The following is a 15964-nucleotide window of genomic DNA, read 5'->3' on the forward strand; positions in this document are numbered from 1 at the left end:
CATTTTTAAATAATATCCTTAAAAATACAAATACAATGTAAGTACAAAAACCAGCTTGCTACTTTTTTAGTGTTCATGCCTAACTGGCTCAACTGTGCGTCACTTCAAAACTCCCTCCAACAAATTCCTCAAACTTGGCAACCCTAATATATTTTTTCATCATTTACAGGAACATACAGATATAAACAGTCCTGTTTCATATCTTATTCACTTTAAGTACTGCCAGAGCAATAACTGAGATGAAATTATTGTGGCAGGAACCACAGTGCACAAAGAAGAGTGCACTGTCCTTAAATCAGTTATGGCCAACAGTTTGTGAACCCTAGGGAATTATCCAGGTTTATGCATGGTTAGCTATGTACCATCTAAGTAATAATAAATTAGTGGAACATTCTGTGCTGGCAATAACTTCAGCTGAGCATATTTTTGGACGTCTTGCACAAATGACCTTCTTCATCTCGCTGTATCATTTCATTGAAATTGAAAACTGTTTGCATGCTGCAATGTAGTCTAATGTGTTTACGAAACCCCACTGTCAGTAAATGAGTATTGTAACAAACTTGTTTGCCTGGCTAGGCTTTCTTTCTCACTCTGCTCAAGGCAGAAGCATTTGGATTTTTTTAAACAACTCCAAATGTTGAAAAGCACAAACAGAGAAAAGGATACTGCTCTATCCCTGCTTCATCTGTGGGTAATACTGACTTATTTTTGCTGTTTCAAGTCTCTTAATGGTGGAAATGTCTCCAAATTCAGGAGACTGTTAACTGCATTACCAAAAATGCTACAAAACTAAACAACTCGAGAAACAAATGAGATTCTATGGTAATTCAAACAGTGAATAAAAGCTTGAAGACAAGTACAGCCACATACAAACAGTCGTTTTTTCCCCTCAAACATACCACCTTAAAAACGCAGTCCTTCTGAACATAAACAAACCAGAGAGAACTGAGTTTCCCAGCAATAATTGACTTTTTACTAGTTCCCTTTAATAGTAAAACAGATTTTCAAGACTGTGCCATCCTCCTTATTGAGGGGAGCTATAGAAGCTCAGTGTGAGAAACATTGTTGCTGTTTTCTACTTCAGAGTGAAAAGGAGCAAGATAATTGACCAACTCACTATACTGCCACCCAGTGACCAGGCCAGTGCTGTAATGCTTGTGAGTTAAAAAAAATAAATAAAACAGCAAGTCTCTATTTTGAAAGCAAAACAGGCTAAAATACACAGTCAGGTTATCATAACACTATAACAGTGTCTTTACTTTTTTTAGGGACCCCTTACAGTTGATTGTGTAGCTCTCAGGGGGGTCAAGTGGTTAATTAGGGGGTCCTGGACCAGCTTGCACCTCCATATTTTGCACCATATTGCAGGCAGGTAACCAAAACATTGGTTAGAGCACCGCATTCCAAAGACTCAACCTTAAGCTGGTCACTGACTTGGAGGTTTCCATATTTTTATCCCTCAGTGACAATAATGTGTTTTAACCAAAGGCTTTCTAAGTATTTTGGTTACTGTTATAATAGTTAATATTTAATATAGATATTTAGATTAGATTAGAATTTCATCCACGAAATTTCACATTCTCTCTGTTATGTGTACGCCAAACCCAACCACCACTATACAGTACTATAATTATGATCCTTGTTCAACATTGCTTTTGGAAAATTGCATCCATGTTGAATAAATGAATAAATACCATGGATGCATACCAAAGACATGTTTCTATAATTGCATTATCTGAAGGGTAATGCTTTCAGATGTTTGCCAGTGTTGTTTTTCATTGTCTTGTTTCTCATCCAGGAGCTTTCCCCGTGAATGTATACAATCAAACAGACACTAGAAGCTACAAAGGCCCCACACACAGCCACAGACACACAGTCCTTCTCCACATACACCCTGTTAAATACAAGAAGCTTTTCTCTGTATGGGACTACCTTTAAAAGTTCACCAGCTGTGATATGCTTTTTCTCCTGAATAATGCATGTGTATTAGCCAAGACCCCTAGTGCCATTCCCCCTGCTCTCTCTCTCTCTCTCTCTCTCTCTCTCTCTCGCTTTCTTTCTTTCTTTTTCCTCAGTTATCTGTTGGTAGTGAAAGCTTTAAGAAAGTGATCAGCCTTTGTGCGAGACAGCTGCACTTCACCTTAGCCCTTACAAGCTAACGTGGATGTAGAAAGCCCAATTACTGGAGCACTGTAGAATAGCCAAGCTGGCAGAGCATTTCCATATCAGAAAAATTGAGTACTGTTCTAATGTTCCTGTCCACTTAACTGTGAATAGCCAGGATTTGGTAGTGTGCATGTGGATTTAACAAGCCTTGGCGCTGTGTTGTACACCTTTAAGCCTGTAAACAGGTCTTGGAACGGAGGTGCATGCAGGGAGAGATCTGATAATGACAGCACACCCGAGATAGGGTGTCTGGACTAATGAGCTCATAGTTGACTGAGCATGCATCCCCAACTGAGTATCGATGAGGATATTAGAAGCAATATCAACAGCTATGCCTGGTATCAATGGAATTTTAAATTTGCTCTATGCATGCTGATGTGTATTTGGCTCATAGTGCGCATATTGATACTGGCATGTATTAAGAGTTAAAGCAACACCCGATTAGATTTGCTAATTTTGTTCCTGGGCAGCGTGTTGTTCACTTTTATAGCACTGTCCTTAAGTCAATGGAAAGGGGTGGAGTGGTTTCCTGCCTACTTCCAAAAGAGCCCTTTTCCACCAAAAGATTACTGGTTTTTGAATTGGTTCAGTTCAGAATTCAGGGAACCTTGGCCAACCAAGAAAACATCATCGGCAGGGGCTGTTGAGGGGTTGCACCTCCTGAGTTCCGAGCCATCCTACACACAGAAACCCCAGAAAACACACAAACAGAGAATGATTCTGTTCTTTACCGCTTATTTATTTATAAAACACACTGCAAATGATCCCTTTATTTGAGGCTCTGTGCTCTTTCGGGAGCATTTTAGCTAAACATATGCCATGTCAGTTCACATCAAAGAACCCACTCTTCTTTGTTTCCAGCTAGGAATTAAATTTCCTGGTTTTAAAACCAATACAGGTTGGTGGAAACGCACCAAAAATCCACATAAGGTTTTGTACCTGTTCCACATTTATCGTACCGGTTCCACATTAGTGGGAAAGGGCTAAAAGTTGCATAGTGCAGTTTCAGCAGTGAAGTGTAGCAAAGACAGAGAATCTATTCTTCCTATTACAGGTCAGTGAAGCAGGTAAAAATACTAGTGTTGCTTCAACAGTTGTTGGCCATCCCTTAAAGCATTGTCTTCAGAGGCATGACAGTGGAGTGGCATTACTACTCATTGAATGACTGTATTTTTGTGACAGGGACAGTGTGTCCAATGTGGGGTCCAGCATCGGCACAGAGGACGTGGGAGAGGGTATTCGACATTGGCTGGGCGTTCCGCGTGGGGGTCGTGGAGGTGGAGGGTCTCCATATAGTGAAAGCAGTTGTGGGCGCCAGTCAGTCACTGACACAATGAGCACCTACAGCTTCAGGTACTTTGCTACAAAGCAACCTCTAATTATAATCACCTCACATGGCCAAGACAACATCAAAGAGGTCTGAAATTTGTTACTATGGTAATATGCTTTCTTTTGATGTCTTTATTAACGAATAATCAGAACAGATTGTGATTTACATGACTCTATGTGTACATTGCCAGGTCTTGTTCTCAGGACTTGGAAGACGATACAACTGAAAGCTCTGGGGGACTTGGCAGGGCATCCTCCTCCACAGCCCTGTCTGAACTTCTGGAAGGGTTGAGGAAAAAGAGGGCTGGAGCTGGGTGGGACAGAGGTTCAGAGGTAGGTGAGGGTAGCACGGTGTCACTACCCATCTACCAGACAACGGGGGCCTCCACACTACGCCGCAGATCTTCTGCCCTTTCCTTAGGGCCTGAAGAGAACCTGGAGGAAACAACACGGCTGGGCATCCTTAAACCCCCCAGCCCTCTCTTGCCTCGTGCCACAAGCCTTCGTTCTGTGTCAGAATCTGTGCCACCTGCCCCCTCAAACACATCTACTGTAGGGAAGCTAAACCGTTTCAGTTCCTGTGACTCTATCACCTCCACGTTATCCTCTACGGGCCCCCGTCGTCACCTTGCTGACATTTCTATCCCAGAAGAAGGGGAAGAAGTACCCAGCATAAGAACCTCATCTTCCTTAGGCACATACCAGCCCATTCGTCGTAGACTGCTTGGGGGTCTAGTAGCAGAAGGTGGAGAAGCCCAGCTCGGGACAGAGCCTCTTGTGTTTCAGAGTCGTCGACTTCTTGGTAATCTAGACACAGACAAAGATATGGGAGACACCAACTCAGATATTGTCCCAGCCATTCGTAGAGCACAATCTACCAGCAGCCTAGCAAGCAGCAGCTCTAGGGGAGGCCAGCGGCGTGCCCTCAGTGTGCACTTTGGGGAGCTGCCCCCCTCCAGAGCTTCACGCAGAGACTCAGACTCAGACTCTTCTGGCTCTGGAGGCTCTCAGCAGAGGTGCAGGCACCGAGGGGAAAGGCTGGAAGCTGAAGGCAGCGAAGGAGATGTTAATTCTGTGATGAAAAAGTATTTGAGGAAAGCTGAGGTTGACTGAACAGATGATATTAGGTGAGACTTCACTCAGTACTTATGTTGAGTACATATTGTTTAATACATCTTTTATACACACTCTGAATGTGACTTTGCTTTATTCTTCCTTGTATCCAGGGTATCATGGACAAAGGCACAAGGAGTATGATCCCTACCAAGAGTACACTGACTCACAGTTGAGGAAATGGGAGTATATGCTGCAGATTGATTTTGAACACTGTTTGTACACATAAATAAAGGTTTGAATGGAAGAGAACTCTGAGTTTTTCATATAGTCAAGAGAACAGCAATAGATATCATGGATGCCAGTGCAGTTTGTCTAACAAACACAAAGAAAAACCATTTTGACAACTCATAGGACTAGTTTTCTATTATTGGATGTTGGTGCAGGTTTAGTGGAAATAGATACTGAAAAGAACTGTCTTCTGGAATCTTTGTTTTTTGATGCTGACCTTTCCAAATGGCAGGGCAGATGAAAACAGATTAAGTCTTAATCAGAAGTACAAGACTGTTGCAACATGACATTGGACTTTTTTTATGCACATACTGCTGTAGAGTGTGAGACACAAAAGCCAAATCTTCTTCTTTGGCATGAGCATTGTCCTTGTATAAAACTGTAAATCACACTTGGGACAGGAAGGCCTTTACTTAAAAGGGGAACATGTACCTGTTCCATAGGATCACAGTTCCCTGGGGTTTTAATGAAAACTGTGACATGTTTTGATCAAAATACTAGAAGGAACAATCTTTTCCTACCCAAACAACCCATTTGAGAATAACCTGTTTCAGCTCCTATTTCTGTAATGCCACACAGCTCATAGTGTGAGGCCACAGAAGTGAGAAGCAGAATTTATATATACTGCTCAAAAAAATAAAGAGAACACTAAAATAACACATCCTAGATCTCAATGAATGAAATATTCCAGTTGAAAATCTTTATTCAGTACATAGTGGAATGCGTTGAGACCAAAATAACAAAAATGATGAATGTAAATCTAAATAATTATCCCAAGGAGGTCTGGATTTGGAATCAAACTCAAATTAAAAGTGAAAAATCAAATTACAGGCTGATCCAACTTCAGTGGAAATCCTCAAGACAAGTTAAAATGAGTCTCAGCAGTGTGTGTGGCCTCCATGTGCCGTATCATCTCCCTACAACTCCTGGGCATGCTCCAGATGAGGCAGCGGGTGTTCTCCTGAGGGATCTCCTCCCAGATCTGGATTAAAGCATCTGTCAACTCCTGGACGGTCTCTGGTGCAACATGGCGTTGGTGTCTCAGATGTGCTCGATAGGATTCAGGTCTTGTGACATGAGGTCTAGCATTATCATGCATCCAAAGGAACCCAGGGCCCACTGCACCAGCTTATGGTCTCTCAATGTGTCTGAGGATCTCATCCCGGTACCTAATGGCAGTCGGAGTACCTCTGGCTAGCACATGGAGGGCTGTGTCCCTCCAAAAAAATGCCTCCCCACACTGTTACTGACTCACTGCCAAATCAGTCATGCTGGAGGATGTTGCAGGCAGCAGAACGTTCTCCACAGCGTCTCCAGACTCCATCACATGGGCTCAGTGTGAACCTACTCTTATCTGTGAAAAGCACGGGGAGACGATGTTGAATCAGCCAGTCTTGGTGTTCTCTGGCAAATGCCTATTGCCTTGCACTGTGTTGGGCCGTAAGCACAAGCTCCACTTGTGGACGTCGTTCCCTCATACCACCCTCGAAGTCTGTTTATGACCGTTTGCACAGAAACATGGATATTAGTGACAAGCGGTAGATCATTTTGCAGGAATCCGGCACTGCTCCTCATATTTCTCCTTGAACAAAGGAGGCGGTAGCAGTCTTTCTGCTGGGTTGTTGCCCTCCTACAGCCCCCTCCACGTCTCCTGGTATCTCCTCTATGCTCTGGACACTGTGCTGATAGATACAGCAAACCTACTTGCCACAGCTCGCATTGATGTGCCATCTTGGATGAGCCGCACTGAGCAAATTCTGTGGGTTGTAGACACTGCCTCATGCGACCTCTAGGAGTGAGAGCACTGACAAAATGCAAAAGTGACCAAAACATCAGCCAGAAAGGATGAGAACAGAGAAATGGTCTGTGGTCACCACCTGCAGAACCACACTTTTTATAATGGTTATCTTGCTAATTCCCTCTCATTTCTACCTGTTAAGTGTTTCCTTTAATTTTATGAGCAACATTTTTTTTAAACACTTTGATCTTGTTCTATTAATACTCCACTCTTATTTTCACTATATTTAGTCCAAACTTTCCACATTCATTTTTGTTTCACTTTATTTAACCTCATCTTTTGTCCAGCACCAATCAAGAACTCTAAATATAAAACTGTAAAGTCTCTACTGTCTATGTAGGAATCAGCACATTCTGAACTATTTCATACTATGTTTGATTTAGGTAATCTGACAAGGCATTTAACTCAGTTTGTGGTCACCAACTGATGTTCAAAAATATTGACTTGCTCAAAATTATGTGCTTGACCTTTGATACCAAAAAGCCACCAAAAGGGTGTTTAAAAGTTTGGACTACACGTGTCATCACCATTAAGGGAAGGGCAGAATAAAAATAAACACCCCTGATTGCCACCAAACCGCATGTAGAACAAGACTTATGTTTCAAGTATTAGACATTCAAATACGCTGCCCTGCTCATCACTGCAATGTTACTATAGAATAACAGCAAATTACAAATGTCATTAGTCAAAATGAGAAAGCAAGTATGTCACTATGTATGGGAGTTACATCAAGGAAAAAGCCAGATGTATAACAGCAGCACATGAATTTTAGATTAAAGGTGGTGATTAGTTGTAATAAACCTAGGATATTACTTTTAGTGAACAATCATTTTTACTAGTTACAATAACGTGACAAGAGCAGGAGAATTACATCAATTTTATTTTATATATTTATATATAACAGTTGTATACTAATACATTGTGCTTCAGTATTTAATGCTAGTCCAAAGCGATTTAACTCACAAAAAAAGCACATTTGTAGTGATTTAACTGATTTTAATAGGGTCCATTCATGAGTCTGAAAATGCAAATATTTCAGGCCTATTTATTAATAAAAGCCTGAATGGCTGCAATGCAAGACAAATCACAATAAGCATCAGTATTCAAAGCCTATACACCTCTCCACACCTACAGTACACATTTTGCAGGCTGCTTTGCATGGAAGTCCTTCAAGTGTTACATTAGTGAACATTTTGCTCTTGCTTGGTTAAACCTTTGCAGTAAGTGGTTTTCTCCCCCTTCCTTTTCCCTAAGGAAGGAGAAAAGATATTAAAGTTATCACATTAAAGCTCAAACGTTAATAAACTATAAAAGGTTTTAATCTTACCTTCTTAGGGGGGTTATTTTCACCCTCTGATGCCTCACTACATTTAGAAGTCAATAAGTTAGATTGCGTGAGACAGCAATAAATTTAACAATACAGAAGAGTTTTAAACTTACCCCTCATCATCATCACCCTTCTCTGGCTTCTTTCTCTTAAGAAAAAAAAAAAATATATATATATATATATATTCAGAGCCTTGGATTATTTTTTCTAGCAATAGACTGAATTTCGTCTTACTTTGCCAGCATTATTTTTCTTGATTTTCTTCACTGGTGACTCTTCAATGTCTTCCTCTTCTTCCTCCACTTCTTCATCCATCTCTTCATCTTCCAGCTCTTCGTCCGAATACTCTTCCACTGCAAATTGAGGTTTTTGTTTGTTTTTTTTAAATAAAGTCTTTCGTCATTTTCTCGAATTAACATTGAAACAACAAACAAATGATTACTTACAGGCTACGTGCTCAGCTCCAACGAACACCGGCCCAGAGCCGTACTTCAGGCGGAAAGTCACTGGGGGGTGCAAGTCTAAACCCGACAAATTGACCTGCCAAACAGTGACGAGGACAGTCGATTCAAAGCTGTTATGAAGGAAAGACTAAAAGTGAGGCCAAGAGCACTTACTGTGGGCATCGACTTAGCGTGTAACGTCACTATTGGCACACCTTTGGCGCAGTCACCCCCCTCGCCATTCACAAGCTCCACAATGTTGAACTCGTCTTTGGCCGTGTGACCCAAACACATCTGCGGTTAAAGAGAAACGCTAGAAGAGTCACTTGTAAATGTCCGAGGGAACTCGCATTTAAAATTAAGGCTAGCCCACCCATCTCTGCCCCTCCATCTTAAAAGTAGAATTTGAAGTTGAGTGCAACAGGTTTAACTTAAGCTTAGGATAAGCAAGAGCACAAAGGCAGCTAAATTCTAAACCTATGATTGTCAGCCATTTTATAGCATGCTAACAAGATAAACATTTTTGGAATTAGCGCAGACATGGAAGGGCAAAAACGTAAATGCCTAAAGTTTTGCCTAGGACCAAAGTACCTATTACTGCTCTATTTTAAACACTTATCTACACAAAGATAACAAAATGCCACTCTAATGGTGAAAGTCTACCGTTCTCAAGGCGAGCTGGTGTTGATGGTTTGTATCATCCGTCTTAAATGTCTCTTCTTTATTCGACTCATTTAGTTCACAGCCTAAAAAGAAGTTCAATTTATCACACTTGACAGTAAATACTGAGGAGTTGTGTGGTATTTTTCTTTAAATCATAAAACCTAACCTACCCCAGAGAGTTGACAGAGGTTTTTCTGCTTTATTCATTTTTCTTGATGGACACTATCCTGGCTGACCCTGAAAATGTCAAACAGAGCATTGTGTCAAATCACTTTAAGCTAACTGATTCAACCTTAAGAGAGAGGGTTATTGTCTCACCAGAAACAGAACTTTATTCTTCAGACAACAGAAAACAAGCCCACCAACTTTGCCCTCCGCGTCTTTTAAAGAGGAGTTTAAATGCAAAGCAGGTGAGAGTAATTAAAGCAGGATCACTTGCAGTCGCCTAAGGTTAATCATGGTCATGGCCACCTATATCAAGAGTCAGGAAGCACATTTATTTTAAACCCTTTGGCGAGGGTTTCATAATTAATCGATCTCGTAATTATACATAAGAGGCTTTTATGCCAGGGGGTTGAGTCTCAACTCCTGAAAGGCCACATTATGTCCAACAGTAAATGCCTACAGTCTATTGACAGATACCTGTGGTTTGACACAAGTTTTGCCATTCACAAATATGCTAATTTAAATCTCTTATTCAGAAAATTTGCATGTTTAAATATAATGCGAATTATGAGCCAAAATACATGGTTGACTTTTATTTCTGAGTATTTCTATATATTCAAACTTTGGTGTTTAAAGACAAATTCACTATTTCAGGGATCTTCTGCCTAATGTTGGACGTTTTACTGTAAATTAAAAGGATGAGCTAGAATGCTCCACTGGCTCACGTTCAACATGGCATACTATATATATATATATATATATATATATATACCTACATACATTGAACAATCACTGAATTAGAAACACCTAACTGCATGTTTTCATATCTGCATTTCACTTTGCTCTTCAGCGGCCAGGAACCCCACAAAGCAGGAATGATTTTGGTGGCGGATCATTCTCAGCGCTGGAGTGACACTGGTGTATTATTGTGTGTTGCACTGACATAACTGGATAAGACACAGCAGGGCTTCTAGAGTTTTGTAAAGCCTTCAGCATCACTGCTGGACTGAGATCAGTCCATCTACAAAAATATCCAGCCAGCGGCATCCTGTGGGCATAGTGAGTGGACACAGTGTTTAAAAAGTTGCGCAGCACTGCTGCGTCTGATCTATTTGTACCAATGCAACATACACTAACACACCACCAATGTCAGAGACACTGCAGTGCACTGAGATTATAACACCACGCAAATCATACTTGCTTTGTAGTATTTCTCAGAATTGAAGAGCAAGGTGTAAAGAGGTTAACAAAGTATGCAGAGAAACTGATACACACACACACACACTCATGTTGTTTCCTCCGGATGCTGTTTTCCTCCCACGTCCCCAAAAACATATGTTGGTAGGTGGATTGGTTATTCGAAAGTGTCCGTAGGTGTGAATTTGTGTGTGCGTGTGTGTGTGTGTCACCCTGCAATGGACTGGTGCCTCCTCCAAAGTGTGATTCTGGGAAATCTCCTTACACCCTGCGGTCCTAAAACTCATAAGCGTTTATAGACCATGAATGAATGAAAGAATAATTCCCTATTCAGGTTTACAGGTGCTTGAGTATTTTGGGTGGGAAGTTTGATGCATTTTTTGCACAGATTCAATCCTCACAATGGATAGATCTGCACTACCACCAGCTGGATAACATCTTTAGAGCACTATTAGGCCATATTATTGCTGGGAATCAAAAAGGTGGTTATAGTGAGGGAAGGGTGTTTAACTAAACGATACCATTGAAAGCTGTTAAGGAAAGAATTCCAAGTTATTTTAACACATTTTGGAGCTTATTTTAACATGATCTATGAAATTAAGTAAATTGTAAACATTTTTAAAATGGTAATTCACTTTACATTGTAATGCATAACTCACTTTAATGGATACTGATTTTAAGCATTTAAACTCATACTAATCAGAAGGTCAGACTAAGACTAATGATATATGGGACTGCAAGTACAGTTTACACTTTCAGGAAACCTGAAAATGAAGAATATATTACATAAATCACACTTCATTACTACTGGTCTTGGTTGTTGTATTGCACTTCTGCCAGGTGTTTGCCAAAAGCTTTGAATGTCTGGTTCTATATGCATTGTCCCTGATTCTGTTTATCTATATGGGAATATGACTAGAACAAACTGAGCTTAAACACACACTCCCACTATCCGATGTGTGTACACGTTCATGCTCATATTCTAGATGGTTGTATGATGTATTATTAATGTGGCCCCGTGGGCACAGATCGCTCAGCCGCTGGATTACGGAGAGGAGAGAACACGAGCTAAGAGTGTGACCGCAGCTCCCTTGGGTCTCTGTCATCAAAGACTACGAGCTGCAGGATGAAAAGATGAGGAAAGGTGGGGATAGGAAGACCAATGGGCCTCTCAGTGGGGAAAGAGAAAGAGCATGATACAAAGAGAAATGTGATACAAAGAGAGTTCAGCCAGTATCAGGTAGATTTTTTAAAATGCTGACTTGGAGAGAGTTGTAAGCCTACAATTGTCATTTCGTAGCTGGCAACTTTCCCACGTTTTTGTGTATAAGCAAAATAAATAGTGTTTTTGAAAATCTGAAAAGCAAATGGTCCAAATCTGACGTTATGGATAGACTCCCCCTCCAAATGTCACAGAACACATTATCTATTGCTATTTACAATATACAACGAACCTACCACGTCTGTATATTTCATATATATATATATATTTCCTTTTTTCTGGGGCATTTTCCACATATTGTGAATGTAAAGTACCAGTCAAAAGTTTGGACACCTGCTCATTTAATGTTTTTTCTTTGTGTTTTATTATTTTCTACATTTAAATGAATATAGAAGATGTTAAAACTAAGAAGAAACACATACAGAATTATGTAGTAAACAAAAAAGTGTTAAACAAACCAGAAAATTTTATATACTTTAGATTCTTCAAAGTAGACACATTTTGCTTTGATGACAGCTTTGCGCACACTGGGTGTTCTCTCAATCAGCTTCATGAGGTCGTCACCTGGAATGGTTTTCAGTGAACAGCTGTGGCCTTGTCAAGTGTTAATTTGTAGAACCGCTTGTTGCCTTAATGTGTTTGAGACCATAACTGTGTCCAAATTTTTGATGGGTGCTGTATATATATATATATATATATATATATATATATATATATATATATATGCAAGTTGGAAGAAGTTATTGATGAAATGCATATATATATATATATATATATATATATATATATATATATGCATTTCTTCAATAACTTCTTTGTATATTTTATTATTCGTGAATTAATATGGATTATACAAATGTTTTAATCTTTGTTTTAGTAGGTAACATGCCTTTAGGCAGCTATCACAGCTTGGAATTTGACACATTTTATTATTATTGGATTTTTTATTCACTTCCCTGCAGAACACTTAGGTTTGGTATGTTTTGGCAATAATACAATATAATACCCACAGATTTTCAATTAAGATCAAGACAGGGGACTGTGAGATCAACTTTCATTACTTGAAGTAGTTTACGGTGAATATTGAGGTATAGGCTTGGTACATGGTTCTTTTGTAGAAACCATCCACTTTTAGCCCTCATGTTCATTCACAAATGCTTTCAGAAGTTGCTAATATTTAGAGGAACACATACAGTACCCATCAAAAGTTTGGACACCTTCTCATTATTCATTGGTGGAATAGGACTATTCACTATATAGAATTGTGTACCAGCCCCTACCTCTGCACAACCCAAGTCATGGTCTCAAACACATTAAGAAGGCGAGCGGTTCTACAAATGAACTCTTGACGAGGGCACAACTGTTCATTGAAAACCGTTCCAGGTGACGACCTCATGAAGCTGATTGAGAGGATGGCAAGGATCCAAGCTGTCATCAAAGCAAAAGGTGGCTACTTTGAAGAATCTAAAATATAAAATATATTCTGGTTTGGTTAACCTTTTTTGTTTACTACATAATTCCGTATGTGTTCCTTCATAATAAAAAACTAAGAACAAAAAACAATTGAATGAGAATATGTCCACAATTTTGATTGGTACTGTACATTCACAATATGTGGAAAGTGGCCAAAACAAAGGAAACCCTCCCTGAGTTGATGTGTCCAAACGTTGATGGGTATTGTACTTTCATATACCCAAAAATGTGTTTCTTTTTCCAGTTTCTTTTCTTTTACCACACAAACATAGTTTGCAAAGTTTTGTGTTCCAATGTTTAGTGATTATGGCTTAGTGATTATAAGTTCTACTTTTATTTAATCAGTTCAGACCTGTGATGAAGTACTCTCTGGATATCTTAATTCCAGAGGAATTACTTAAAGGAATCTTTGACTGTTGAGTGTAAGCACAAGGCTTGAAAATTTTTTTGAAAGATTTTTGAACTGTTTGAGAACCAAACCACTGGACACATCTAGACCTACCAATTGTAATGAAGCAACTATGGCTGAACAGTATTCAGTCAATACTGAAACGAAATTAGGTTTATTAGCAAAAAGCATGTAGTATTTTATTATTATATTTCACAGGTTTTTGCTATGTTAAAATGCTAAACAAACAAGAAAAAATTTAACACTAAATGCCACTTGTAATGACTACTGCAGTCTCAGAATTATTCAGAACCTTTTGCTCTCATTGATGTTGAAGAGGGTGACACTATAAAGAAGCAGTATTATGAATAACTTTTGACTAATTTTGAGAGATGAAAATTTATTTATAAATACTGCAGCCTTAGTTTTGGGCCCATGAGCACTATAGAAAAAAATACCAGTACATTAACTGACATGAATCTGGATAGAAATGAGCAGAACGGTGTATAGCAATATTCCAACTCTAATTCATTTCAGATGACAGGGATGTTCAGATAACAACTTTCTTTATTCTGTGCAGGATTGCGGTGGATCCAGAGCCTACCTGAAATTATTGGGCTCAATGCAGGACCACAACTCCGGACAGGGTGCAAGCCTATCATAGGGCATCACACACTCACATCTATGGAAACTTTTGAATAGCCAATCCACATACTTTGAATTGTGGGAGGACACCCACACAGACATGGGGAAAATACATCAAATTCCTGAAAGACAGTGAGCAAAGTAGGGTTCAAACCCTGAATTCTGGAGCTGTGTGACAGCAACTTGTTGCACAACTACCTGTTGCGCCAATGTGCAACCTGGGGAAAAATTTCCACTGTTAAAGCCCAGTGTTGGTGGTTTTAATACCTCTGGAAGATGCTTGATTTTGAACATGGTGAATTTAAGCTCATGTTCAGCTGTTCCAGTGTCTTTACAAACTGTGCAAACTGAATATCTGAGTCCACAGTGGGTTGCATCTTAGCCAAAGGTCATTAGGCCGTTACCTAGAGATGTACTAAATGTACAACGTTGTTTGATTTATGGGATTATTTTTAAAAAATGGCTATTAATTTTCCTCATAGACAAAGGTCCCAGGGGTTTTCTTGATGCTAACAGCAAAGTACAAAATGATGACACATCCTCAGTGGTCTATGTAATGTAGGGAGTGCTAGCTCACAATGGACAAAAAAAAAAGCTTGCAATGTTTGCAAAGTGTATGGGCTCTCTGCTCTCCACGCATAACTTCCAGTCGCTCCGAAGCCCAGACGTAGCAAGTGTAGGTTTGAAGTGATTCCACAGTGAATGTGTAGGCCCTGAGTTTCTCTCCCTACTCAAACACGCAGTCCAGGTTTGTTTGCAAGTTAAACTTATTTGTATTTTAGCCCGCATTGGTGAAGACTGTCGAGCTATATCACATAGGACCTAACAGTGTAAGCCCAAGAGACTTATAGGGGCTGGGGCTGAAATGCTGCAATAGTGTTGCAAGAATGAAAGTTCCTTGTCACAGATACCAACTAGCTGAGGTTCATTCATTCAGTGTGGCATTATCTGTGCAAACCATACACTGTCTGCACTGTACTAGGCTCAGCTAGAATAAACAGACTGTATGTAAGTGCTTACTTTCTTTGATTAACCTTGTAAATAACAACTCTATGACAGAAATTGTGAGAGAGAATGTTGGAATGATGATAGTAAATCAAAAGCATTGAGAAATTGGAGTTTTTATACTCGCAATCTGATTAGGAATTCTTCTTTGCAGTGGGTGGATTAGGGGACTTCATTTTTAGCTGAGGGGTTGATACAATTTAGAACATTGCATTCCTTTGACTTGTGCCTTATCTGTTTATGAGAGTAATTAACTAGACAGAGAATAAGATTTTGCTTCATTACTGAGAAAAAAGCAGCTGTAAACTTGCTCTGTTTTCTTGTGTGTTTTATGGCTTCATGAAATATGCATGCAACATGCAACAGGAAAGAAAATGAAATGGGACATTAAATAATGTGCTGGAGCAAGATAGAGTGTGTTCAGTGCTTATTCAAAATATGCAAAGCTGTAGAAAATGTGGGTGGCACGGTGGCGCAGCAGGTAGTGTTTCAGGGACCTGGAAGTTGTGGGTTCAAGTCCCGAATGAATGAATAATAAAATAAAGACAATATGGGTGAACACAAAATGCAGGTTTTACATGATCTTTCCAATTATATAAAAAATGTAACTAAAAATTATATCATCCATGTGTCCTGAAGAGAGAGGGCATAGGGCAGGACTGTGATGCAACAGTTAGTGTCGCTGTCACACAGCATCAAGGTCCTTATTAGTGCTGGGCGATATGAGCAGAAATCAATATCATGATTAATTGTACATTTTACCACATGAACAATTATTATTTGTTTTTTGTATTTTTGC

General features: G+C 39.6%; 2 protein-coding genes across 2 annotated transcripts in view; one reads left to right on the top strand and one right to left on the bottom strand.

The window, feature by feature from the left end:
• Positions 1-4858, top strand: part of LOC136674824 (unconventional myosin-XVIIIb-like) — a 71560-nt gene extending 66702 nt beyond the window's left edge. The window contains exons 41-43 of the mRNA XM_066651080.1: positions 3349-3519; positions 3687-4622; positions 4722-4858. Coding sequence (XP_066507177.1) covers positions 3349-3519; positions 3687-4608 — 1093 coding nt within the window. The 3' untranslated portion in view covers positions 4609-4622; positions 4722-4858. The remainder of the gene's footprint in view (positions 1-3348; positions 3520-3686; positions 4623-4721) is intronic.
• A 2754-nt stretch (positions 4859-7612) lies between these two features.
• Positions 7613-9470, bottom strand: npm2b (nucleophosmin/nucleoplasmin, 2b). Its single transcript, XM_066651533.1, has 9 exons — positions 9389-9470; positions 9241-9307; positions 9071-9153; positions 8582-8701; positions 8411-8504; positions 8199-8317; positions 8078-8112; positions 7965-8001; positions 7613-7886 (listed from the first exon to the last, which is right to left on the bottom strand). The coding sequence occupies exons 2-9, from the start codon at positions 9275-9277 to the stop codon at positions 7845-7847; spliced, it is 567 nt and encodes a 188-aa protein (XP_066507630.1). The 5' UTR covers positions 9278-9307; positions 9389-9470; the 3' UTR covers positions 7613-7844.
• Positions 9471-15964: the final 6494 nt, after the last annotated feature.

Source organism: Hoplias malabaricus, chromosome 18 (genome assembly GCF_029633855.1).
Source record: "Hoplias malabaricus isolate fHopMal1 chromosome 18, fHopMal1.hap1, whole genome shotgun sequence".
In the NCBI taxonomy this organism is placed as follows: Eukaryota; Metazoa; Chordata; class Actinopteri; order Characiformes; family Erythrinidae; genus Hoplias; species Hoplias malabaricus.

Excerpts from the sequence above, each read along its gene's own strand:
- npm2b (XM_066651533.1), bottom strand. The coding sequence starts at position 9,277 with ATGAATAAAGCAGAAAAACCTCTGTCAACTCTCTGGG. Across the intron at positions 9,154-9,240 it reads ACCTCTGTCAACTCTCTGGG|GCTGTGAACTAAATGAGTCG; the intron begins GTAGGTTAGGTT and ends ACTTCTTTTTAG. Across the intron at positions 8,702-9,070 it reads ACCAGCTCGCCTTGAGAACG|ATGTGTTTGGGTCACACGGC; the intron begins GTAGACTTTCAC and ends CTTTAACCGCAG.